Source organism: Ictalurus punctatus, chromosome 14, assembly GCF_001660625.3.
Source record: "Ictalurus punctatus breed USDA103 chromosome 14, Coco_2.0, whole genome shotgun sequence".
NCBI lineage: Eukaryota > Metazoa > Chordata > Actinopteri > Siluriformes > Ictaluridae > Ictalurus > Ictalurus punctatus.
In genome coordinates, this window is record NC_030429.2 from 24,402,184 (window position 1) to 24,430,085 (window position 27,902).

A 27,902-nucleotide genomic window follows, 5' to 3' on the forward strand; every position below is an offset into this window, starting at 1 on the left:
CTCTAAACCCTAACACTAATAATCTCAATCCCAACCCCATCTCTATACCCTAACACTAATAATCTCAATCCCAACCCCATCTCTAAACCCTAAAACAAATCATCTCAATCCCAACCCCATCTTTAAACCCTAACACTAATAATTCCAATCCCAACCCCATCTCTAAACCCTAACACTAATAATCTCAATCCCAAACCCATCTCTAAACCCTAACACTAATAATCTCAATCCCAACCCCATCTCTAAACCATAACACTAATAATCTCAATAGCAACCCCATCTCTAAACCCTAACACTAATAATTCCAATCCCATTTCTAAACCCTAACTCAAATAATCTCAATTCCGTCAAAATCTCTAAACCCTAACACTAATAATCTCAATCCCAACCCCATCTCTAAACCGTAACACTAATAATCTCAATCTCAACCCCATCTCTAAACCCTAACACTGACAATCTCAATCCCAACCCCATCTCTAAACCCTAACTCAAATAATCTCAATTCCATCTCTAAACCATAACACTAATAATTTCAATCTGAACTCTAAACCCCAACAATCGCAATCCCAACCCCATCTCTAAACCCTAACACAAATAATCTCAAATCCATCCAAATCTCTAAACCCTAACATTAATAATGGCAATCCCAAACAAAACTCTAACACGAATTATCTTAATCCCAACTGAAACTCTAAACCCTACCACTATATATCCTGATCCAGTCACTGCACTAATAATTTTAATCCCATCCCATTTTCTAAACACTACAACCAATCATTTTAATTCACACCCTAAACTCTACAACCTAAACCAAATAATCCCAAACCCACCTTTAAACTGAAACTCATAATCTCAATCCCAATTCTAACTCTAAACTCTTAACACAAATAATCCCAGCTCTAAACCCAAATGATATAATCTCTGCTTCCTAACACTAATCCAACTCCAAAATCTAATGTTTATAATCTCAATCCTGACTCAAACTCTGAACCCTGACTCTAATAATCCCAGTTCAAAAATCTTAATCTGACTGATTTTATTATAAGTATTTAAAAAAATATATATATATATATATATATATATATCACGTATTATACAGTTGACACATACGGTATGACACACGCAGTGTCGTACAACATGCTAACGTCACACTCTGATCTAAAAACCAGACGTTTATTCCAGTTTGAAGTAATCCCTAATCTTGTGAAATTAGAGTCGAATTCCGAACGGGTCCCTGCTCCCTACATAAGTGCACTACACGACCTGGGATGGGACGGGATGCAGACGCTATCCAGCCTATGAAGGGCACTAGGTTTAATAAACAGGACGTATTAGAGATGGAGTGAGAAACCGTTAAAAACAGCAGCAAGACGAAACACGAGCCGGGCTCGCGCCGCTGAAAGAGGGCGTGAGCTGCTCCGCGAGCTCACTTAAAACTGGAATATAACCGGACACGGAGCAGTTTAGATCAGACCAGAGGAGAGAGAGAGAGGGAGAGAGGACTCTTCGAGAGTGGGGGACTTTAATCACGGTAAGGGAAAGGAGTCTGTATGTTTGTTTTCTCTCTCTCAGTATTATCTCTTAGTTAGTTAGTTAGTGCGCGCGCGGACAGGAGAAAAAACAAACAAACAAACCGTTAACTGTTAAAAAAAAAAAAAAAGAAGAAGAAAGAAAAAAGAATCATGAATAAAGCTGTGAGTTCAGAGAGGTTTATTCCCCTCGAGGTGTTGAATAGGAAAGGCGACTACTTCTGTTTAATTCATCCAATAAAAAGCAGATTTAGTTTTTCTCTCAGTGGGTGTGGAAGAGTTAACGGTCATGTGAAAGCTGCGCGTGAAGTCAGAGTCAGAGATGAACAGAGAAGGTCTGATGGTCTGATCTCTCAGTGAACTTCTCCATGATGGTCTTCTTATAACGAATGTTCCATATTCCTCAAGTGTTAGAATGTGCACTGTAGCTGTCTGTCTGTCTGTCTGTCTGTCTCCCTGTCTGTCTGTCTTTCTCTCTCTGTCTGTCTGTCTTTCTCTCTCTGTCTGTCTGTCGCTCTATCTGTCTGTCTCTCTCTGTCTCTTTGTCTGTCTCCCTGTCTGTCTGTCTGTCTCTCTTTCTGTCTGTCTCTTTGTCTGTCTGTCGCTCTATCTGTCTGCCTGTCTCTCTTTCTGTCTGTCTCTCTGTCTGTCTCTCTGTCTGTCTGTTGCTCTATCTGTCTGTCTGTCTCTCTGCCTCTGTCTGTTTCCCTGTCTGTAGTCTGTCTTTCTCTCTCTCTGTCTGTCTCTCTCTTTGTCTGTCTCTCTGCCTCTGTCTCTCTCTGTCTGTCTGTTTCCCTGTCTGTCTCCCTGTCTATCTGTCTCTCTCTTTGTCTGTCTCTCTTTCTGTCTCTCTGTCTGCCTCTCTGCCTCTGTCTCTCTGTCTGTCTCTCTCTCTCTGTCTGTCTGTCTCCTTGTCTGTCTGTCTCTCTCTCTCTCTTTGTCTGTCTCTCTGCCTCTGTCTCTCTTTCTGTCTCTGTCTCTGTCTGACTGCCTGTCTTTCTCTCTGTTTGTCTGTCTTTGTCTCTCTGTCTCTTTCTCTGTCTGTCTTTCTGTCTATCTCTCTCTCTGTCTGTCTGTCTCTCTTTCTGTCTCTTGTCTGTCTGCATGTCTATCTCTCTGTCTGTCTGTCTCTTTCTGTCTGTCTTTCTCTCTCTCTCTGTGTATGTCTGTCTAGCCCTCTCCGTCTCTCATTTCTTTTTTATCCATCTGTCTTACTATCTCTTTTAATTCCCATGTCTCTTTCTCTCTCTCTCTCTCTTTCTCCCTCTCGCTCTCTTTCTCTCTCTCTTTTCCCTCTCTCTCTCTCCAGACTCAGGGCTCAGAGTGAGAATCTGAAATATATAATCCGTCTTTTCCAGTTCAGTTCGATTCAGCAAGTTTTATTAACATGACCGTGTACATGTAGTCATTAATAAACATTAGTGTAGTGTTCGTATAAACATGCTATAAGAACAGGAATAAACATGTTATAAGAACAGGAATAAACATGTTATAAGAACAGGAATAAACATGTTATAAGAACAGGAATAAACATGTTATAAGAACAGGAATAAACATGTTATAAGAACAGGAATAAACATGTTATAAGAATTGGAATAAACATGTTATAAGAACAGGAATAAACATGTTATAAGAACAGGAATAAACATGTTATAAGAATTGGAATAAACATGTTATGAGAATTGGAATAAACATGTTATAAGAACAGGAATAAACATGTTATAAGAACAGGAATAAACATGCTATAAGAACAGGAATAAACATGTTATAAGAACAGGAATAAACATGTTATAAGAACAGGAATAAACATGTTATAAGAATGGAATAAACGTTATATTAGTGTCCAATATAATTTTTCATTGTTTCTCTTTTCCTCTGTTTATCTCTGCCTAGTCAATGCCCTACATCTCTCTGTCTCTCTTCTCTTCTTTTTACATCTCTCTCTCTTACATTCTTGCCGTCTGTCCTTCTTTGCTTCAGTTTGTCGCTCTTCTGTATATTCTCTGTATATCTCACTCTCTCTGTCTGTCTCTCTTTCTTGCTCTCTCTCTTTCTGCGTTTTTCTTGTCTCAGATTTCTTGCCTTTTTTTCCCTTCTCTCTGTCTCTCTCTCTCTCTCTCTCTCTCTCTCTGTCTCTCTCTCTCTCTCTCTCTCTCTCTCTCTCTCTGTCTCTCTCTCTCTCTCTCTCTCTCTCTCTCTCTCTCTCTCTCTCTCTCCTGGTTTATGGTTCAAATTAACACCCTGAAATACACCATCTGTCTCTCTCCATCACTTTCACTGTTTTTTTCTTTTTTTAAATCCGGTCTCACTCTGCCGCTTCTTAATTTCATGTCTCTCTTTCTCTGATTTCTCTCTATCCGTCTCATCTTCTCTCTATTCTCCTGTTCTCTCTCCTGATTAAGGGATTAGAGGGACAGTACCGATTAAAACACGCAGGCTGTGTATTATCTCTGTCCGTCCCATCTCTTTTCATTTCTATCCGTCTTACTCTGTCTCTTTCTCTTTCATTGGTATTGATGTCTCAGATTCCTCTCTATCCATCCATATGGTTCAGGATGAAATATGAACCCTGAGCTCTCTCTCTCTCTCTCTCTCTCTCTCTCTCTCGCTCTCTCTCTCTCTCATTACTCATTCTTCCCTCCTGTCTCACTCTCTCCTCTGTGCTTCTCTCAATCCCTCTCTCCGTTCTCTACATTTTTACATCTCCCCTAATTCTTTTCCGTTCTCTCCTGTTTCTGTTTATCCATAATTCCCCCCCTTTCCATTTCATCTCTTTCTTTCCGTCTCCCTCTTTCTCTGTTTATGACTCACAGTTTTTATCCATCACTTTCCCTCTGTTTCTATTCATCTGTCTGTCTGCACTCTATATCAAATTTTCCTTCTCTCTCTCTCTCTCTGTCGCTCTCTCTCTCTCTGCGTATTTCTGAAAGAAGTTGCCGTATTTGATGCGGAAGCCCCCCTGACCCTGCCTGAACCTACTCATAAAGACTTCAAGGACAGATTTAAATGCGCCACTTGGGTTTTATCGCGTGACATAACTCAGAGTTTCTCTCGGACTGACAGAGGCCCTCACACGCCGTCCTGCCACACATCCCGTGCAGGGGTTTAAGGGATAAAAGCTTCACCTCCCACAGAGCTACATGCACGATCAGTTAGAGCCCTGTAAAGGAAACAGACTGAGTTCGCACTGAAGTGTTTAACGACGTTTAAATCGCCGATATCCTCAGGTCCGTCGCTTACTCCGTCCACAGTCAGGTCTCTCGCAGGGTTCTGCAGCTCAGGATGGCACTCAGGGCGGGAAGATCATTATAAAGATATTTTCAAGGTGCCTGTTTGAGTTCTTTTGTTAAATTATCCATCCATCCATCTTCTATACCACTTATTCTTCAGGGTCACAGGGAACCTAGAGTCTATCCCAGGGAGCATGGGGCACAAGGCGGGGGACACCCTGGACAGGGTGCCAATCCATCACAGATGGACACTCACACACCCATTCATACACTACGGACACTTTGAACACACCAATCAGCCTACCGTGCATGTCTTTGGACTGGGGGAGGAAACCGGAGTACCCAGAGGAAACCCCCGTAGCACGGGGAGAACATGCAAACTCCACACACACAGGGCAGCGGCGGGAATCGAACCCCCGACCCTGGCCCGGGAGGTGTGGGGTTCGTGCTAACCACTAAGCCACTAATAATAATATTATTTTTTATTATTATTATTACTATATTATTATTATTATTATTATTATTATTATTATTATTGTTATTGTTATTATTATTATAATTATTATCATCATCATTATTATTATTATTATTATTATTATTATGTAACATTGGGCTGCATAATAATTTCCTCTTATTGATCTAATTTCTCTCTCTCTCTCTCTCTCTCTCTCTCTCTGCCTCTCATCTCTTTTTTTCCTATCTGTATACCTTCTGTCTATCTCTCTTCTGTCACATCACTTTCTCATTCTCTTCAATTCTTCATGCCATGTCTTCAGCAAAGAATCACAAAAATCACTTACATTGTAAATATAATATATATATATATATATGTGTGTGTGTGTGTGTGTGTGTGTGTGTGTGTATAAATATATGTATAAAATCAATCCTAACAAAAGAAAAATGTTTTATGTATGTTTATATGTAAACATTTCCAATTCAGAAAAAAATTCTTTCTTTTTTAATTCCAATCTTTGCTGTTTGTTACAGGATCGGATATCCGATCTGTTTTCTCCGATATCTGATCCACCATGTTTTCCTGGTATCGACCTGATAACGATAATCATTTGTGTCTCGTTGTGTTTATATTTAGCGTTTTATTCAAAGATTTCAATTTATTCAAAGAAGGAATTAGGGGTTGGGCGATATGCCAGAAATATCACATCATGATACCTGAAGACAATACTTTGATACACGATATGTATCATGATACTGTATATCATGAAGTATATCGGTTTGTTAAGAAGCCTCCGGCAAAACTGTAGCGTTGCGTTAACAGAAATCCCTGATCCATGATACAGTATTCAATAATAATAATAATAATAATAATAATAATTAACTTTATTCTATTAGCGCCTTTGAATCAGCTTCTCAAGGCACTTTACACAATAAAAAATACACAGACGAAAAGACAAAGCGTACAAAAAACAAAAGAACAGACTTGAGTACAAAACACATAAATGTTGAGCATTTAAAAATATATATTATTCATTTTTTTAATATAAAAAACAGAAAGAAAAACATTTAACACGGCAGAGAAAAAATAAACATAAAAATGTTATTTTAGGATTGTTGCATGACACAAGGAGGTTGTTCAACACTCGTTCAAAACAACAACAGCAACAACAAATTCTAGTTTTCAAAAATCTAAGTTGACACGTAGAGTCTGGCACAAATAACCAAAAACTAAACACTTTTTTTTTTTTTTTTTTTAAACTTTAATGAATTAATTTTTTTTATGTAGAAACTTAATAAAGATTGAAAACGATAAATAATCTGTAGAGCTACAGAGTTGCATGAAAGGGTGAAGAGTATGCATGTGAAATTATTCAAATCTTACAAACACCAATGAAGCCTGTCACAGGAAGTGGGAAGTGCAGACGGACGCTTAAGATAACATTGAGCTAGATGAGATTATAGTGAAACCAAATTCTGGAGGTCACCGCTGAAGGAATTGTAATTGCAGTGTGTGTTGTGTGTAAAGCTGTGTCAGGACACTGGCGCAGCTGGGTAAATGCGTAAGGCCTCGGTGTCTGGGAGCGGATGCCTCAGACCCGAGCGGGGAGATTTCTCGGCAGTTCAGGAATGCTGAGTGAGGGAGTGGAGCCGCATGCTAAAGGAAATACTTTGTGCAGCACGGAATAGCAGCTAGACAATAAACCACTGCCGTATTCAATAGAAAGACAGCTATCTGACATCCCAAGCTGTTAACACAGGCTCACAGTCCCTTACAGTGTTGTTATTTGTTGTAATTTATTTTGGAATGGCAGAACATGCTAATAATTTCTCCTTATTTCACCTAAAATGTGTCGAAAGTGTTTATTTTCGACATGTTTCCTTAAGGAACCCGAGTTAGTATTGAACATGTGGCAGCCAAGGGTTATTACGTCTTAAAATGTAACAGCCAATCAGGTACATAAGCAAGATACAGTACATAAGCAGGCCATGCTTGTGTTATTTCACACATGTAGGGCTGGGAGCATCTCCAGTTTGTATTCGGGGCAGCTGTGGATCAGGTGGTAGAGCGGGTCGTCCACTAATCGTAGGGTCGGCGGTTCGATTCCCGGCCCACGTGACTCCACATGCCGAAGTGTCCTTGGGTGAGACACTGAACCCCGAGTTGCTCCCGATGGCAAGTTAGCGCCTTGCATGGCAGCTCTGCCACCATTGGTGTGTGTGAATGGGTGAATGAGAACCAGTGTAAAGCGCTTTGGATAAGTGCGCCATTTACCATTTATTTATGAGTGCCCTTTTTATTGGGACCTCCATGCGAATAAACGTGTTCAGTGAAGAAATAACGTTAGGATCTTTTGAAAACAAGTTGTTCGTTGGCTGTTTCGCCAAATTTGGCGTTTTGTATCAATTCATTGTTCAAGGGATGTACTGTTCAGTGGAGCCAAGCTGAAATTGTCTTTAACACACAGAGAAACTTGCTGTGAGGCCATGCTATTAGGATGTCCCATATGGCTGAAATACAGGCAAATCCCAAATTCTCATGACATTAATGAGAGAATAATGAAAATAAAGACAGCGTAGGAGTCCCCAGGCTTCCATCAGAGACACTCTAATGCAAAACAGGACCGAACCGGGGTATGTATCACCCTGGGCCGGCGCTGTTAGAGAGCGGCTAATCAGAACCACATGCTGCAGGAACAATTATATGGGTTTTAAAATAGTACATAGCTCACCAGGATCATGAATAATCAGTGTTTGGCGGTTCACAGTGAGCCGGACATTTACAAGCTTTGCTGAGAAACACCTCACACAAAGTTCCTTGTTAACTAAAAAAAAAAAAAAACCCTGTAAATTTGCATCTGGATTAGACCATGCGCGTCAGGCATAAGTGATGAAGTCATTGTACAGACATAGTATAACATCTTATTTTCTTTTGACTGCATTGCTCTTCTGTAATTGCAGATCTTGGCCGGAGCGCCAGCTTGTCGGAGAACGAGCTGAAGGAAGCGAGGACACGAAGTCAGATTATTGCCGCACAACTGACTGTGCCGTCAAACCCCAACTCCCGAGGCGTCCTGCTCTTCAACCGCCGCAGAGAGAGAGTGAACGCCTTCACACTCGTGAGTGTTGCTGGAGGAGGAGAAGAAAGCCACCAGGAGTCCCACGATGAACCCGACTCACCTCCTCCAAGTGCATTAGCATGGAACACGGAGTGCTCGACTGACAACCAGATCAAACACAGAAGAAGCGAAACGCAGCTCCAGTCCAGGCCGACTGTCGGAACACACAGCAAGGGACGTAAAATGGAGGTGGCACATGAAGTTGGAGATAGTGTTCAAGAGAGGCATTTTCTCCCCGTAAATGATAAGGATGAAGAAATTCCTGAGCATGGAGAGGCAGGGAAGGATGTTGGTGACAGTAGTCCTGCAGTTCCTAATCCTAACCAAGAAAGAGAGCAGGAAGTGAAGCTAAATGGGGCATATGAAAGCCGTTTGGAGGCTCTTAAAGCCACCCCAAACAGAAGCCACAGCACTGAGACCAATAGTAAAGCAGATGACTCGGCATCGAAGCAGTCGTCCATCACAAACAAGACAGCTCGGCCTTTTTTCTCGTCTGCGGTGGTGAACTTGACTGGAGCCAGCAGCCTCTCTCCAGACATCCCTCTTGCCCCGTCCTACTCCACTTCACTTCCAGGTCAGAATGAACCACCTGCTACTGCATATTCGGGCCAAGAACCTCCAACTTTTGTGAAACCGGCTTTTGCGGTATCCTCCAGACAAATGTTCTCCCCTCCACCTCCAGCTCCTTCATACCCAACCCCTCCGCTTCCCGGCTACATGAGCCTACCTCCGTCTATCCCATCTGATCCTCCTCCACCACCTGCCTACTACACTCACTTGACCACACCAAGCTCCACCTATGTCCCTCAGCTGCTCGCTGACAGGAGTTCAGTGACGCCCAGTCGCACGGGCGTCCTAGATGAAGGCCGAAGTAGGCGGACTAACCGCAAGTCGATGTTTACGTTTCAGGAGAAGCCAAAATTAGCTCCGAATCCTGAGCTCCTGTCTCTGGTCCAGGGAGCAGATGAGAAGAAAAGGGGCAGAGGACAGGCAGAAGCACATCAGGAAGAGGAGCAGCTGGCTCTAGGGGCAGAGGCCTCCAATTTTCTGGTCAAGGATGAAAGTGGTGTGGAAGAGGCTTTAGTGCCAGAGTGGGCCTCAACACTGAAAAGCTCCAGAACTCGAGCCAGGGTAGAGCACAAGCCTGAGCAAGCCCTGACCAATGCATCCGGCAAAGGAGCAGAGCTGTTTGCCAAACGCCAGACCAGAATGGACAAATACGTTCATGAAAATGCAGAGGGACTTAGATCACCTTCTCCCACCACGTCTCTGCCTCCCTCATGGGTGTATCCATCAAACATGCCCGGTCGCGTCAAGGCCATGATTAATGCCTCCAACGTCACCACAGAGATTTCCAAGACTCTCCAAGCCCAGCAGGCCACACAGAAGAAGAACATGCCAGCAAAGGCACCAGTACCAGCTCCGGTCCTGGAGAACCCAACATTGGAGAATGGCTGCACCAGAGTGGAAATGGAGCTGTCCCGCCACCAACCTTACCAGCTCAATTCGTCACTGTTCATCCTCAACCCAACCAAGAACCCTGTAAGCACTCTTCCCAAAGCAGCACCCCCTCCCAAACCTGTGGTGATGAGATCCTCACACTCCAAACAGACCTCTCTTCCATCTACCCCTATCCCAACCCAGTACGACTCACACGCCTACAGGTCGGCGTATTGCTTCTCCCCACCCATGATGCCTCTGGAATCGGTGAGCAGGGCTGTGACCACCCCTGTGTCAGGTTTAGCTCCTGAGCGTATGACTTCTCCTCGGTCGGTCATACAGGCACCCAAGCCCACCTTCTCAACCAAGAAAGCTGGGATTACCCCACAGGTGTGGAAGCCATTTTTTCGCTTCTAGTCTATTTCTCTTCTTCCAGACCTTCCACTGCTTTTCTTCACTCTGTATTCTCGACAGACTTAAGGAAAACATGCACAGAGACTTAACAGGGAATAACTGAGCTCCTTATGTAGTTATAGCTGATGAGCAGTCAGAAGAAATGTCAGGAGTGGTTCCAGGAAAATGAAGCAGCTATAAACGCTATAGATTATTTTCACACTGAGACAGTTTATTATTCTCTCCAGGCTCCCAAGATTCCTCCGGCCCCTGATTAAATGATGAATTGCGTTTAGCGATAGTTTATTTTCCCAGTTTGGCATGGCGAAGCAATAACCATCAGGTGGTCTGCTGAGAAATGCAGAAGGGTTGGTCATCAAAGGGACATTTCAAGTCTTGTGGACTATAGCTCCCTCTAAATTTGCATCTTATTTTAGGACGTGTCATTAAATAAAGCCTGGGCAGTTCCGTCAGCGTAATTTAAATATCTTTTAGCTGAGATGGCAGCATGTTTTCTTGCTCTTTCTTTCTAGAATTCTAGGTTACCATAAGCCGCCAGGCTCCTCTTAAGTACTTTAGCAGATGGTGTTTCTTGGTTTATGATCTACGATTTGTAATTTAATAAGAGCACACAGACACGAAAGAAGGAATGAGCATACGCCCTCGACATCTCTTAACTGTCTACTTGTAATTATGCTGTGTGGTTGTTTGTGAAATGTAGCTGCAGAATGACAGTTTTAGTCTAGTTTTAATAATGCAATGAAGCGACAGGTCCATATAAAAGTTATTTCTGCATGTTTATATGACTGGAGACGGGCAGCGTGTTGTCTTGCAGGATTTTCAGAACAGTTAGGTTTTAGGTTGACTTGAGTTGCAACGTGTAGTTTCTGGATCTCATTTTTTTGTATTTCTTTTCTTCTCTCCTTGATTAAAGCACAACTTAACATGCACTCTATGGATTCTTTCTCCTTTTCACAACGTTTTGATATTTATTCAACATCTGAATTGTGTTCAGAATCAAAATCTACAAAAAAACGTTTACGAAAACGATTTAAAAGCTTGTGATTTTAGGTTGAATCATAGTTCTCGGTCAGAGTTCTCATAGCGAAACTGTTAGTACTGTTAGTACTATTGAAAGTACTTTAAGACGAGTAACTGGTAAAGCACTAGGGAAGAACTCTTAGCTACTGAACTACCACTTACACACAGGCCGACTCTCGGCCTTGTCCTCATACGTTTTCTGGAGGTAAAAGTCTACTCGACAGACTCTTCAGAGCAAATGAATATCTCAGCAAAGGTTAGTAGCATTGGCTGTCTGCATGCTAGTAACCTGAAGAGGACATGCATGCTCACTTTGCAAGAAAAAATAAAACAGAAGACAGCCTGCTATTTTTACCTAGAATGCTCCAGGATATGGATATGTTTGGAGTGTATAATTAAGGGCTTCCTAATCCTTTTAATGCATTCAAGCATGGTATATGGTTGGCATGAACATTAAGGTGTATTTGACCACATGGTTTTTTACAACAGTATTTTTTTTTTGTGTACAGATTGAGCCTATAGCTAAAATCTATACCTAAGTTTATAGATAAAATAAACAGGATTAAACTTGCAAGAGTAAATATCAAGCCCTTTGTGTGTTATTTTCAGTCAGTTTGTTCAAGAAGGGAGATACTAAAATGTGCAGTGACCTTTTAGGACTGCACAGAGCGATGACAGTATTGGCTTTGCTTGTTCATTATCAGGCAAGCTGGTCCGTGTTGTACCTGTGGGTTGCTGTGGTATTTGCTTCCACTAAATTACTAAATCTAACTGTTTTTGGTCTCGCTTGCATGTAAAGGACTCGAGTCAGATAATATATGTTTGGTTAACAGGAACAAACTCCTTACAAAAATATACAGCAAAGTTACATATTTATTCTGACAATAACTTTATTTTTTTCACCATCAGGCCAAGGAAGAATCTCCAGTTGCACCACAGTTCAACAGCCCCAGCAGCCCAACACCTTGGACACCTAACTTGTCCCGCCGCCTCAGCAGCACAGATAGATCCCCAGGTGCAGCGTGGACCCCCAGCAGTCAACGCAGCTCTCTGGTCACCTCCCCACCACCAAGAACCATCCACAACCCACTCAACGCTGTTCCCTCTTCACCACCACCAAGGTCGACCCATAATTCCATGACCTGCTCCCCAAACTCAGGCTCTATTCATAACCCAGTCACTGCATCTCTACCACCACGGCCCATTCAGAACCCTATCAGCCCTCCCCCAACCCCAAGATCCTTCCATAACCCAGTCGCTTCATCCCCAACTCCACAGTCCATCAGCTCCTCCCCAACACCAAAACCCTTCAAAAGTTCTATCTCCATCATCTCATTGTCCAGGTCCAACAATAACCGCACTGCCACCACTCCTGTATCTCCACCTTGGGAAACCAGGTGCCAATCCCCCAGCCCTCTTCAAGACACCAAGGCCAATCACCGCCTCCTAGCCAAGAACATCATCAACGCAGCGAAGCGGAAGAACAGCCTATCGCCCGGGGCTCTAAGTGGCCATGGTCTCCTTATGTCTCCAGTGAGCAGCACCATTTTGCCATTTGAGACCAAACCTCCGAGTCCCTTTCAGTCTCGCTCGCTAGGAGCCCAGTCACCCACATTCACCAGCCCCCCACCCACCCCCACCCAAATAGTCCGGTCCCCCCTGCGCCTCTACACCACTCGCTCGCTTACTGATTCAGATGCCTCGTTGGAATCAGAGGACTCTGGAATGCGTTCCCCTGGGGTCCGTAGCCACAACACCTGCCCTCGTGGTTGGTCCGGAAGTTTGAGGCTCAAAAGAGGTGGAATGTCAGAAGACCTGTAGGTTGTAGACCTATAATGAAGAAAGAACTTTGTACTTGAGCTTGGACTATCCAAGTATGGAAAAGAACAGTGGTCATCAGTCATCCTTACCTATCAGACCTACTTACCTATAGAATTTTATTTGCAACACTTGATTCAGCTACACCGCCTGCCTACGCTTTTACCATTCACAATGAATTTTACCATTAAAAAAAAAAACAGAAGGACAAGAAGAGTACAAGGGGCCTAAAGAGATTACACAGATTCTAGAATAAGTTTCTAGAGTGACTGATTTCGTTTAAGACATATAAATATGACAACTAACAAATGTTTCAGACTTGGCTCCGACCTGAGTACCTCAGGCCAGTCAGTTGGGTTGGTGACCGCAAAGAGAATGAACTACAATCAAGGGACCACAGAAAATGGACAGAAAACTTGACTACAATTTAGGGCCCATAGGACATGGACTACAATCTAGGAATAATAGCGAATGGATGGGAGAAAGAACCATAATCTAGGCATCCTAAAGAATGAATAAGAGAATGGACTACAGTCTAGGGGTCCTGGAGTATGGACGGAAGAATGCACGACAATCAGAAAGTGGATAGGAGAATGGACCACAATCTAGGGATCATATAAAACATGGACAGCTGAATGGATTACAAAAGGATCCTAGAGAATGGACAGTAGACTGGACTGCAATCAAGGGATCCTAAAAGAATGGACTACAATCTTGTAATCATGGAGGATGCCTGAGAGAATTGGCTACGAAATGGAGCAAGACTGATTCCAATTTTATCCCTATCATTCCAAAGTGGCCTTTATATTCTGAATGTAATGCTGGGGGAGTTTGGGATTTAATCAACGCTTGTGTTGTGTGATGTTAATCTGCTTGGATCTATGAAGCATTAATGAAAAAAAAACCCTTTTATTCTCTCAATCAGTGGTATTCAGTCTCAGTCTGGTTTGACTTTCTGCATGCATTTTTCGTGTGCAACACTCGATTCCACTCATGATGGACTTGGTATTGGGAATGAGTGGAAACAGGTGTGTTGAACGAAGTCAAATCTGTGCAATAAAAGCGAATCCCAGGCCCGGCACTGAATACCTCTGCTTTTATTGCCTTGCACCTGACTGTTTGTTCTTTTGACAGACTGCACATTACATCTACCAAAGACTTTCAATGGCTTCTGGTGACCAAAGAAATGTTTGACATGCGAGTACCTTCGAAGCAGTGTTATATTTTCTCACTTTCTGCATTTTGCCTCGTTGACTTTTTTTTTTTTTTTCCTTTAGTGTTGATTTTGGATCATTGGAGTGCAAAGGTATGTAGTTTACTGCCAGTGTTTGCCGTTTGACACGAACACAGAAGGAATGGATTGGTACAAAGTGAGTGAAAGTCATTTCTGAAAGGGTAAAACTCCGGAGTGTTTTGTTAAGCCGAACCGATTAGGTTTAATGGCATTGTTTATGTCCGTGAATCATATTATGTGCTATAAAAGCAGTAACCCGATTAGTAGCTGGCTTTGAAACACAATTACTGAACTGCGGAGGAGGACGGAGATTCGGCATTTCATCTAATCCACAATTTAGTGTATATACCCTCTTGCTTTTACCTAAACAGGAGGTTTATAGTGTTGTAATGGAAATAAGAAGGGCAATAAGTGTGCAACTTAAGGAAAGTAGATCTGTGTCTAGAATGAAGCATGTTGGAATTTGTGAAACAGGTAGAGATACAGCAAACGCGTTGACAAACGTGAAACACGTCACAGACGGAACAGGGTTCTGTAATTTACGTTACTTTTATTTCATTGACCAAATTATTTCCGTTTTAGAAGGCAAAGGAAAGTAATGGAAGGAAAAGAGATGATCTTAGGTTGTGTTCAGAGGTGGACAAATCATAAATTAACTCGCCGGCCCGTCAGACATGTAAAAGCACCCACTGAGGCTAAACGGTAGCTAATGTAATGTAGTAACATACGGCCAGCTAGTTAGCTAGTGAAGAATAATCCGTACACGCCTAATCTGTAATTAATCCACGTGTCTCGGCTGAAACGTGTGGTGTAGCAGGCCGTGCGATTCTGAATTTATATATATATATATATATGAATGTGGTATACTTAGAGCTAAGTAAGGATTGTTTTGTGAGTACGTCAGTAAGGAATAGGGATTATCGGTAGAGCGAGCACCACACTGAACACTCTTTCTCACAGTTAAGATGATCTTATGTATGTGAAGCTTTCGGGAAACTCAGCCATACTTGTCCTGTAAAAAAAAAAAAAAAAAAAAAAAAAATGGATTGGATGGAAAAAGATGGAATTTGCTTGTCCTGGAAGCCCGGGCTAGTGATTTGTCCACCGCTGGTGTGATTTCAATACTTTATAGTGTCCATTCAATCCAGTAATCACGTAATCACGTAATAGATAAATGACTTTATTTGCAAAAGGATGACGTTCAGATTGTATTTTTTATCCTTTAACGTCATCTGAAGGAATACTTCACGCAAAAACCATGGCCAATGAATGTAGATACAATTATCACGATGCATCCTTTTCCTAATGCTAACTGACTTTCGTTTGTTAATAGAAACGCCGACTATTTTGGACGAGGTTCCTTTAATTGAACAGTTTCTAGACACCGAGAGCGTCTTAGAGCTTGAACGAGCACATATATTCGTTTATTTTTATTTTTATTTTAAATATGCAAGATCACTTTTTGCACTGTTTTTTTTTTGTTGTTTTGTACTCGGAAGCATGCAGGGGACACATCCAGTGTAATACAAACAGATATTTCTATAAACTGCGGACTGTCTCGTATCTCGTTTCCCGTTTGAACTGTACGCGGTGATGACAGAGGTAGACGTCCCTCACAGCAAACTTCCGGCGGTGTGAAAAACGTAGTTTCCCATCCTGTCGAGCGCTGCATCTCATTATACCACATGCAGAAGTGATTCTTCTCTGGAGTCGTGACACTCTATATTGGTACATCAGCAGATTTCTGAGTCGTCACTTGCACACACGCCCTGAGTGACAGGAACACCAGCTGCAGGGTGTCTTGGCACCTTGGACCAGAATATCGTCTCAGCTTTTCAGCCCCCGTAAAACCAACCCCAGCCTTCATATGCACTTCTTCTAACAGTTAGTGTTTATTAATTTTTATATATTTTTTTTTCCCATTTTGGTATTATGGCTATGCAACCAGCATCTATTTTTGCTTTTATAAATGCTGTGTAATTTATAAATAAATAAAGTTTTTTTTTTTTTTTTTTTTGAAAGGTCAGACTTTCAGATATTTTCTTTATTTGCCTTTTTGAATCGTTTTACTTCGTGTAATATCAATCATGTGTGATGATGCATAAACGCTGGATATGGGTTATAATATATATATAATACAAGTAATATTATGAATTATTAATGCTGGTTCAGCAACCTTGGGCTCAACTAAGCCCAGCGTGACAAAAGGTTACTTTTAACACCTCGTAGATGATTATTTTCCTATACTAGCACGTCCAAAAGTGTTTTATTCTCCTTATACCACAGCAATTTGCCAACTAGTACAATTTTTAATTTATAAACAATGACTTTAACCCATTATGGTTATATAATAACAATCATTCCCTCACCAGCCTTTTCTTTTTTTTTATTCTCTCTCTCTCTCTCTCTCACGTAAAGTTAATCATAGAATAAAAAATTACAGCTTGTTGATTTACTGAGAAAAATCTAAACAAAACAAAACAAAAAAAAAAAATAAGCCCAAAAAGCCCTCCATTTTGAAACTTACTGACTGTTACAGTGCTGACACTGGAGACTCCTTCCATTAACGTTAAACACGGAAAGATTTGCCACGCCGTCGATGAGGTACTTTGTTACATGAGGTACAAATGTATTCACCGTCGGTCTTAAATCATGTCTCATGGCCGCCGTACAAGTCCCCGCCGTTACTATAGAAACGATAATGCGTTAGAAGGAACGCATTAATATAACCCTGTGATACGAGGCGTATCTGACGGTACAGTCAGAGCCGCTGTTGTAGAAATTAATCGACGCTTTCTGACCGATCGGAGTCGGGAACTTTACAGCGTTGTGGCGTGAGAGTTATTATTATCGACTTTAATCAACTGTTAATCGTGAAGAGAGAAAAAAAGAAAGAAAAATGGTCGCACAATCACGGGTACAGGACCAGTATATTCAGCTGGAGCAAGGCAATCAGAAAAGAAATGAGAAACACAACTTCAACTAGACACACACATACAGAAAGCGCTAAAGCTAAATACAACAGATAGATAAAGTGCTAAAACACAGCTAATATATTCATGAGTTAAAAATAAATAATAGTAATACATGATAATAGTAACACGAATAACGTGAGTCACGGTGTCATCTATCCCTTCAGCAATGACCTGCCAAAAGAGGACAGACCTAGACACACACACACTTGGAGTGAGAGTACTGAGAGTGCTTTCTTTGACAAAGCTATAATTTATGATTAGTATCATTAATTATGATGTAATTATAATTATGATCTGAGGTATAGGACTGGCCAAGTCTACGCAAGTCGTTTTGTTTGGATGGTCATTCCTCTATTTATATTCCACATACACACTGGAAATAAATGCTGCTTGTACACAGGACAGTAAAAGAGTATCGCACTGGACCAGACATGAGTTGTCCTTACCCTGTTGGATCTTACACCCTATCATGCAATTTGATTAAAAAGTAGCAGCAAGATCAGTCATATAAAGTGGCTGGGGGAGGGGTTTGGTTGACCCGTGATCATTGGATCATATTTAAATGATAATAAAGAGTCTCATTAGTGTGAAAGGTGAAGAGATGGCTGACATGTAGTTGCTAATCATAAAGCAGGGGTGAGGGGGTTAATAATAAACACCAGCCATGTCATCTCAACCCATTCTGAATTCATTCTCCATCCATTTCTCTTCAAATTCCACTGTAGTACTAATACATGCTCTGGGTGGGTCGGGCCCCGGGCCCGCTGCTCCATTACACACAAGGATGAAATGAACACAAAGCAGAAATGAAACCCGGTGTTCTAGAGCTTCAGTCTTAGATTCGGCCGTGTTCCCATAAGGAGGATGGATGCTCTTCCTTATAGAGCGTGTGCGATGTGGTTTACCCCTACGTCTTAATTAAGATATTAACTGACAAACTCGTACGAACATGTTAACTGAAACTGGTCGTTAGGACTCGTGTTGTAGTTAAGGTTGTTAACTCTTCATACTGGAATAAAGTCGGTGTGACGTTAGACGTTCGATATTCGCAGATATTAAGGGACCGTCTCTAAAGTGACATACGACATTGTTAAACACGTTTCTAACTTCAGTAGCATTTGAAGGGAATGACTTACAGTCACTGTAAAGTGTTCATCTGGGTGTCAGGCATGATGCACACCTCTTAGATTTTTGATATTTAATAAAATAAACTATTAAATCATATATATATATATATATATATATATATATATATATATATATGATTATATATATATATATATATACACATATATATATATATATATATATATATATATATATATATATATATATATATATATATATATATATATATATATATATATATATATATATATATAAAATTGGCATGTATTTTATTACTGCATGGGCTCATACACAAAATATACCATAATTTAAAGCTCAATAACATTTGAAGGGAATGACTTACACACACACACACACACACACACACACACACACACACACACACACACACACACACACTTATATATAAACACATCTAATCTAAAAGATGTGCATTATAGCTGACACCTAGATGAACACTGTACAGTTGGTTATGTGACTGTAAGTCCTTCCCTTCGAATGCTATTGAAGTTAGAAACGTGTTTAACAATGTCGTATGTCACTTTAGAGACGGTCCCTTAATTTCCGCGAATCTCGAACGTCCAACGTCACACCCACTTTACTCCAGTGCTCTACATTCGTTCTTGATTAGTACATGCCTTAACTCATCATTAGTTCATTTTTCAGTAAGTATTAATTCAGGTATTAGTGCAGGATTATTCATGTACTGTTACTGTAAAGTAAACAGAATTATTTAATCCTGTATTAAATAGGGGGGTGGATCTCTGGGTTTAAGAAGAAAAATAATTAAAAAAAGAAGATATTACGTGTGCTTTGTGTAAGAAACAAACCTGGTGTGTCGAACAGATAAACGGTAAGTAGTTGTTTGGTCTATACTGCCTTCTGTAGGCTGGAATTGGTACTGTAAGTCCCACTCCCCTTTTTAACCAAGGACAGATATAATACATTCTTACTTATACCACAGTGCTGTCGAATCCTCTATTCTGATTGGTCAGAAGGTGTTGATCACAGTTGCTTGTTTATTTATTTTTTTTTTTACATTTTATTATTATTATTATTGTTAAATGAATGCACTCCTTGTAACGTATCAGCGTTTCTATAGTAACCGCTCATTCACAGGACTTGTACGATGGACCCTCTACTTAATCTGAACCCAATATAATAAACAGATTAGAAGCACTGTATTTAACAAAAACAAAATAAAGTGTAATTGTTCATATGGCGAGGTTTTCTGTAAGGAGGCGTTTATTTCACATTGACGAAAGGAGTCTCCAGCGTCAGTAAGTTTTCCGCCATAGGAAAGTTTTCAGGATGGAGGAGTTTACATTTTGTTGTTGTTGTTGTTGTTTTAGTTGTTGTTGTTGTTTTTCTCTGTAAGATGACAAGCTGTAGGTTTTTTTTTTTTAATTACAAGAAGAAAAAAGTGAGAACAGGATGTAACTTGTTTCATAACTATAAACAGAGAAAAGAATGACTTGTTCGTTAATACATGTAAACAAAATTGTAATCATTGGTAAATTGTTGAAGGATAAGAGAAATAAAACGCTATTCAGATTCAGGGTAGCAAGGGTAACTCTGCTTCGCTTTGAGTTACATCACTGATTATTTTCCTGTAACAGCACACCATGTTGTGTTTTGTTTCTTACTTAAACAGTATAGTAGAAAGATATGTAAATTTTGGGACAGAAATAGACAATTAGTCTAGCATTAGTAACGGGAAAGATCCAGGAACATACAAAGAATCAAGTAATTATATATGATTTAATTAAGAATTTATCAGGTGTTATTATTATTATTATTATTATTATTATTATTATTATTATTGTTATTGTTGTTGTTGTTGTCGTCTTTATAAAAGAGCTGTAATATTTCCTGTTCTATCATGAGGTTTTTCAAATTAAAACACCTACATGCAGTGAAGAGTGAGAACATTTATGAACTTTCCCACTGCACATTTGAGAACAAAAAAAAAAACAAAAAAAACAAACACTGACCCAAACTAATAGAAGCTAACATGTCTGCATCGTCATTTCAGCACGACAAGGTTAATGTGACATTTTAAAAACAACAACAATTACAACAAAACCCTGCAGTCTTCCAAATGCTTTTGTTCAAATCTGCAGCTCTGTTTTAAGTTGTTGCTTAAGGCTTAAGGTTCCGAGCCACCAGGGGGCCCCATAACAATGCACAATGTCACTTAGGACCTCCAAAGTACAGTTAGTTTCTGTTAGTATCAATCCTGAGCAGATGTTGCAAAACATATACGTAGGTGGAACATTTCTGTACTGTACTGGTGGTCAGTAAAAAAGGTACAATTTTTATTCATTTATTTATTTATTTTTAAAGTAACCCCTTCAAGTTCTCATCCCCACTTTCCGCTCTTTTATGGCACTCCTGGCAACATTTGTGTCACAAAACAGTCAGTCAAGCTAAACTGGGTTCAGTAATACAAGTTGAAGAAGACAAATGGGAATAATGACAGTAATATACTAATAATAACAACAGTAATACACAATCATTGTGCTGATAATAGAGTGATACACATAACCGTGAGCAGCTCAGTCACAAATCAACAAGTAAATGCTTGACAAAAGAGAACACACCCAAACAGACAGACACACACACACACACACACACACACACACACACACACACACACACACACACACTTTTCAACTTTAGTAAACTTCACCAATCACCAGTGTTTTTTTTTTCAGGACCTGGTTCAGATATATCATGCCCTCTGACTTGTCTTGTCTCTCTCTCTCTCTCTCTGTGTGTGTGTGTGTGTGTGTGTGTGTGTGTGTGTGTGTGTGTGTGTGTAAGACAGAGAGGTGGGGGGGAAGGGGTTGGGGCAGTGTTTGGGACAAATTTCATTTTAGATAGATAGATAGATAGATAGATAGATAGAGCCTTAATTCATTCGAAACCAAGAGAGATGTGAAATTTTGCACTCAACTGGCTTCTATTAAGAAAAAGAATTTCAGGCTTCTCCTTAATTCCCCCCCCCCACCCCGCAATATCGTTAATTTTTTTAGTAGACATAATATAGTTGAGAGCAATTTAGAGCCTACTGCCTTGTTTTTTTTATATTGGAGGAAACTGTAGAACCTGGAAGAAACCCACACGGACACAGGGAGAACATGTGAAACTCCATACAGATAATAACTCAAGCTCAGAATCAAACCGGGAACCAACTGCTCCACCATCCCGCCACACTATGGTTTCTATAGCAACAGCTAATTCACGGCAATGTTCACATAAACGGATTTAAAATGTGTATAATGACTGACATGGTGAAGTTTTCTGTAAGGGGATGTTTATTTAGCAATTAGTGAATGAGTCTCCAGTGTCAGCGTTAAAGCTGTAACTTTTTCTCAGTTTTACGACAGAGTAGTTTATGCTTTGTCGATTCTCGATAACATCCACCCATCTTCTATACCGCTTATCCTACAGGGTCACGGGGAACCTGGAGCCTAATCTAGAGAGTATCGGGGTACAATCTGGGCGGGGTACACTCGTATACACATTCACACCCATTCATACACTACGGACACTTCTCGATAACACAACAAATTTTATATTTTTGTGTTAATCACTTCAAGAGAGAGAAAAATGAGAGAGAGAGAGAGAGAGAGAGAGAGAGTGTCCGGTGAGGAAAACGTCTGTTTATAGCTGCTATAACGTAAGCGAGAACAGGAACAAACTTGTTTCACAGACATCCCCCAACATTTAATGTAACTACATTGTTATAAAATATCCATGTAGTTTCTCTTTTTTTAAAATAAAAAAAAAAGTTATCAAATTGCTATGATTGAAAAGGAATAAAACACTGTAATGCTCCTACAGACGCTAACACACACACACACACACACACACAAAACTTTGCTTCATCACACCAGTCTGCCCTTGAGTATTTACTAAAAGAGCACAGCATTAAGTGTTTTATTCCTTATATTAAATAAAACTGAAAATTCCGTATTAGTTTAGTGGTTTAAAATGACACAATCAGGAGTGTTTTTAGGAGTTAGACGGCCACGTTTTTCGCAGCAGGACTTTTATGGTGAAACGTCATCAATTTGGCGGCCATGTTGTTTTATTCCTTATATCAAATAAAACTGAACATTAAGTATTAGTTTAGTGGTTTAAAATGACACAATCCGGAGTGTTTTTAGGAGTTAGACGGCTAAGTTTTTCCACAGCAGGACTTTTATTGTGAAACGTCATCAATTTGGCGGCCATGTTGTTTTCACTCCTCCCCCCTTCCTCCTCATCCTCACCCCCCCCCCCCCCCCCAACTAATTCTCTGCTTGCACGCTTGTTGTGTCCGCGCTCGCGCTGCTTTTTAATGGCTTGCTAGGGTTGAAAATCTCTCCCAGTCCCCCAAATCCTGCTAATTATCACCAAATCATTCTTCCAGGCACACATTAATGGCAGTGTGTTGCCGGAAATGAGCGTTTTGTAGCGTTGTGTCATGTATATCCTGTGAGCGCGAGCGCTGATGCTAGCCGCTGGGATATTATTGTTATTGTTGTTGATGTTGTTGTTGATGTTGTTAGCTAGCAGCCAGGTTGCTCACTCGGCTAGCTAATTATGGATTCCTGCCTGGCTAGCTAGGGTTTATATACGCGCTCTTTTTTTAAATGTTTATTTATTTTATTTTATTTTTTGTCTTTTGCATTGGGCAGGTTTGTAATTTTAGGGAGTTAAGTCGAGGAAGGCTTTTTATTTGTTAACTCAGGATGAGTAGGAAACATCAGCATTACAAAGGAGCTGAAGTGAGCTGCTGCGTCAAATATTTCCTCTTCGGCTTCAACATTATATTTTGGGTGAGTACTTTGACCTAATTTTTTAAAAATATATATATTTTCTACATCTCTGTGTATAAGTGTTGTGCTGCTGCCATGTCTTTAATTCACCCCTCTATACTCCCCTTTATTCTCAGACAGTGTGTTGATGTGCTTCCGTTTCATTTCCTGTGCACTTGTGTCTAAAAACAAGTGCAAAACCTTTAAACACTATTAGTTTAATATAACCAAGAGATTTGTATAAAAAAAAAATTAAGTAAATTCCAATTTAAACATCTGGAAATATGCGTAGACTTCCTGTATCAGCCTGTAAGATTTAAATTGTGTTTATAAGCTGCGTTTACATGGACAACAATAATCCGCTCTTAATCCGATTAAGACCATACTCTAATTACGAAACTACCATGTAAACAGCAATTTTTACTGACCTTAATCTAATTAAGGTCATAATCGAAGTAAGCAATAATCTAATTAAGACAGGTGGAGTACTCCTGTTTTAGTCGCATTATGGACGTGTTCACATTATGAACGTCGTGTGGGGGTTTTCACCGCATTTTGCGACAGGACACGATCACACACGGCAGTTTTACGGGGAACAAGAGAGTTCGGCTGTGTCCCAAATCGCATACTTTCCTACTATAGGCCTGTAGTGGGGAAAAATACACGTGTCTCGGCTACTATATAGACGGTAAGTACGCGGTTTGGGACGCAGCCCACGGCTTCAAGCAGTCGTCTGTTTGCACGTACGGCACGACAAATAGTTAACTGCACTTAAAGCGTTCGTAAAAATAAATAAATAAAAACACCCCAAACTGTATACGGTACCATAACGAAGACCAACTGTACGTCGATACGTGAAATTCTGGAGGGACGTCGGACGGCGTTGCGCGGTGACGTAATGACGCGGGCTGGTAATCTAATTATGTTCTAAAACATGTAAACGGGAACATGACAGGAGTATCCTAAAAGCGACTCATGTAAACACCATAATCACATTATTATCTTAATCAGAGTAAGGTCAGTAATCAGATTACTGCTGTCCATGTAAACGTAGTCATATACACAAGTGTTTTTTTTTCTTTCTTTCTTTCTTTCTTTCTAATCCTCCTTTATTTTTTATATATTTTCTATATTTTTAACCTCATCGTTTGTTGTGTACAGTATAGAGGTGGTTAACGTAGCTAATTAAACATACCGTACGATAACTTGTCCATCTTGTGAGTGCTGTTCTCTCTAAGGCACTTTTGATGGCTGATGACTCTCCCATGCAGAAAAAAAATGAAACCTGCACAGAACTCTGACACAAACGTGCGTCTAAAGAAAGTTATTCGACGGAAGATCGCCGTGTAGATCGGACCAGGCAGATTTGACTTCGATAACGGGGTTTAAAAAAAAAAAAAAAAAATCTCTGTCTGCTGTACAAATTCAGTCCCGACCACAAATGATGCTAGCAAGCTACATGACCTGCGAGCTTAGCGAGTCGTGTTAAATGTTCACCACCTCTGAGAGTCACCCGTTTTGTGGGACACAAACAATACAGGTCATTTGTATATTATTCAAACACCGCTTTGATAAATTTGAAATTGTAATTTAAGGCAGAAATGCCCGTCCTTGCTTTCAGACTGGTTATCCCCCCCTCTACGACTTTGTCAAATTGCTGTTCATGTAAAGCATTGCTCAGATTGGATTAGTCTTGAAGCTGATTTATACTTGCTTTTATGTATGTGTTGGCAAGATGGCCGCCGAGTGTATCCTGTGGTTGTTTGGAGCGCTGTGTGTGCATGTCAGAAATGAATGTGATGTGTCTGCGTGGTAAAAACTGATATAAATAGTTGGGGATCAGTATAACTGAAAAAACAAAATAACGTCATGTCTCAAATCGCATATATACAGTGCCCTCACTAATATTGGCACCCCTGGGAAATATGACCTGAACCCCATAGAAAGCCTGTGGGGTGAACTGAAGAGGAGAGTCCACCAGCGTGGACCTGGAAGTGTGAAGGATCTGGAGAGATTCTATACGGAGGAACGCTCTCAGATCCCTCGCCATGTCTTCTCCAACCTCATCAGGCGTCATAGGAGAAGACTCCGAGCTGTCATCTTCGCAAAGGGACGTAATTGTGCACAACAAATAATTGTTGCAGACATATTTAACAAAGAGATATATTTTGGATAAACCCATGTTGTGTTTGCAGTTGTTTGATATCCATGAGAGCAGAGTATTTTTGTGAACTTTTGGATCGAAATGTTAAACAATAAAGACATTTTATCACAGACTTATTTGCTCATATTTCCCAAGGGTGCCGAAATTAGTGGACGGCACTGTATGTAATATCCCGGACTGAGTACTAACACTAACCGCATTTCCTTTCACAATAAGTGTTTGAAGTCTAAAAATCTCTTTAAACCTACCGAAAGGTTTGTGTTGAGCAGAATCTTTGGAATGTACGGTGCCGGTCCGTCCAGGATTCTTTTTGCTGTGATTGTCGTGGCCAAAAATGCTTGATTTTGCTGCAGCTTTTTAAAAAATTTGTTGTTTTATTTGTTTTTTTTTGTGGAAAACCGCTTGAAATCGCAATCGCACGAAATGGTTTTGCACAGTGATGATTGCGAGTAAACGCGGCCTTCTAGCTCTACTCGTGTTCGCACGTGAATCGAAGAGGGCTTTGTCTGATTGCGTGTCACGATGACGTCACACGACGCGTCTCGGCCTAGAATCTGCGGGAAAAACCTGCGGTAATTTTGAAAAACCGCAAGCTCCTGCGAGTTTCCTCGATTTTGCGTTTTTAATTTCCGCCATCGCATCGGGGTTGTTGCTTTTTGCTTCATGACACCGTTAAACATTTTACAGTCGGACTTGGAAACCAGATGGACAGAGATGATTCGGCTTTCGGCGTGTCTAGTAAATGGCGCTTTTAATCCTTCAAGTGTACGTAAGATACGTACGCGTGTATGTGAACGACGGCGCTCGGGTAGCGGCTGCACGTACAGAGCAAAGTGTATTTGTACCTTTAAACATGGAGGTAAGTTACTGCGGTTATTACCCGAGTATCTCTGGGGAATTTTAGTCTCGTCTAAGTCTGTCATGTCCGTTAATTTACTGGACTGGGTCTGCACGCGTCTGGAAAGATCACTCGGTGAACTGAGCGGGAGAAACGATTCCAAGTAACACATTTCCTGTCTCCGATGAAATCTCGATAAAGATTCTGTTATATCCTGGGGGAATGTCTTCAGTATAAATACACTCCACTAATCGCTCTCTATCTCTCTCTCTCCTCTTTTCTATCACGTCTCGTCAAAAAACAAACCGAAATGTCGGCCAAGCGTTAGAAATGTGTCCCGTCGTTCTAACGATCGAGTGCACAAGCCCTAAAAAAAGAAGTGTTTATAGTAAAGTAAAGAACTTTAAGTGGTTATGAGATGAGTCAGGTGTGTTAGAGAGACACGAACGGATTATAAAACGGCGCTTCACGGCCTGGGGACGTAAACGGCGCTTTAACAAACCCTCAGGAGGCTCCACAAGGTCACGTGTTTGCATACAATGGAGTGTAAGGTTACGCAGTCAGTGCGTTTACACGGACGACAATCATCCGATATTAAGATAATATTCTGATTAAGAAAGTCGCATGTAAACAGCGATTATTGATGACTTCAATCCGATTAAAGTCGTAAGTAAACACGCACGGGATTAAGACGTGCGGGGTATTCCCGTTTTAGTCGCGTTATCGACGTGTACACGCCTTAATCACACTCTCGACGTCGCGTGGGAGTTTTCACCGCATCGTGCGACGGGACACGTACACACACGGCAGCGCTCGACTCGACTGCAAACAAGAGAACACGGCTGCGTCTCAAACTGCGAGATTACCTGCTGTACAGAAGGAGGAATGGACGTATCTCAGCTGCTATATAGTAGGTGAGTGCGTGGTTTGGGACGCAGCCCACGGCTTAAAGAGGTCGTTCTCGGAGGAACCTTTACGTCTTGTAGGTTGTGAAGTGGAGCGTCTACGGATCGGACACGTCCTAGAGATGTGAGCTTGGAGGCCAAGTCGACACCTTGAGCTCTTTATGTTCCGGAGAGCGGTTTAGAAAGAAGCGATTGTATGAACACACGCTCATGACTGTGGAATGGCGGGTGTATTAAACAATGCAGTGACTTGTTGTGACATGTGGCGTTACGCTACACAATAAATATAACTATTGTTGGATCTCGGGACGACGGGGCGAACGCTTTTCTGCTGGGAGCCTTGAATTATAAACCTCATTCGAATCTGACGTCAAGTTGATGTTCAAGTTTAGGGTTCATTTTTGTAGCTTTAATTTCTACCGTATTATTATTATTAGTAGTATTACTGTTATTATTATTAATAATATTATTATTGTTTGTATTATTATTATTTGAATACTAATTATTATTATTATTATTATTATTATTGTTATAAATATTCTTATTATGATTAATGTTAGAAATAAAACATTAAAAACGCCTGGGCGTGATTACTTTTTCTTTGTTTATTTACTTATTTATTTATTATAATTTTTATTTATTTATTTAATTTAAAAAAACAATTTTGGAAGCAGCTGATTTGATGTTTAAAATTTTGTACCTGATCTTTAAAATTGTTAAATAGAAGAAGAAGGAAAAAAACGCCACACACACACATATATATATATATATTTGTTTAATAAATTATGCGTTTGTTTATAATAATAAAAGAACGTGTCGTTATCTCT

General features: G+C 40.5%; 2 protein-coding genes across 7 annotated transcripts in view; both read left to right on the plus strand.

The window, feature by feature from the left end:
- The window catches only part of LOC108275070 (synaptopodin), a 74,652-nt gene extending 58,378 nt beyond the window's left edge, over positions 1-16,274 (plus strand). For 2 of the 3 annotated variants that reach the window (XM_047159826.2, XM_017485637.3), the window contains exons 3-4: positions 8,174-10,161; positions 12,115-16,274. In XM_047159826.2, coding sequence (XP_047015782.1) covers positions 8,174-10,161; positions 12,115-13,026 — 2,900 coding nt within the window. In that variant the 3' untranslated portion in view covers positions 13,027-16,274. Of the gene's footprint in view, positions 1-1,064; positions 1,532-8,173; positions 10,162-12,114 lie in introns of those variants that run through there. The other variant, XR_008397885.1, reaches the window with a different exon arrangement.
- Positions 16,275-18,900: 2,626 nt separating this feature from the next.
- The window catches only part of tspan17 (tetraspanin 17), a 30,977-nt gene continuing 21,975 nt past the window's right edge, over positions 18,901-27,902 (plus strand). For 2 of the 4 annotated variants that reach the window (XM_053685470.1, XM_053685471.1), the window contains exon 1: positions 22,647-23,189. In XM_053685470.1, the coding sequence (XP_053541445.1) occupies positions 23,103-23,189 (87 nt within the window). In that variant the 5' untranslated portion in view covers positions 22,647-23,102. 4 annotated transcript variants of the gene reach the window in all.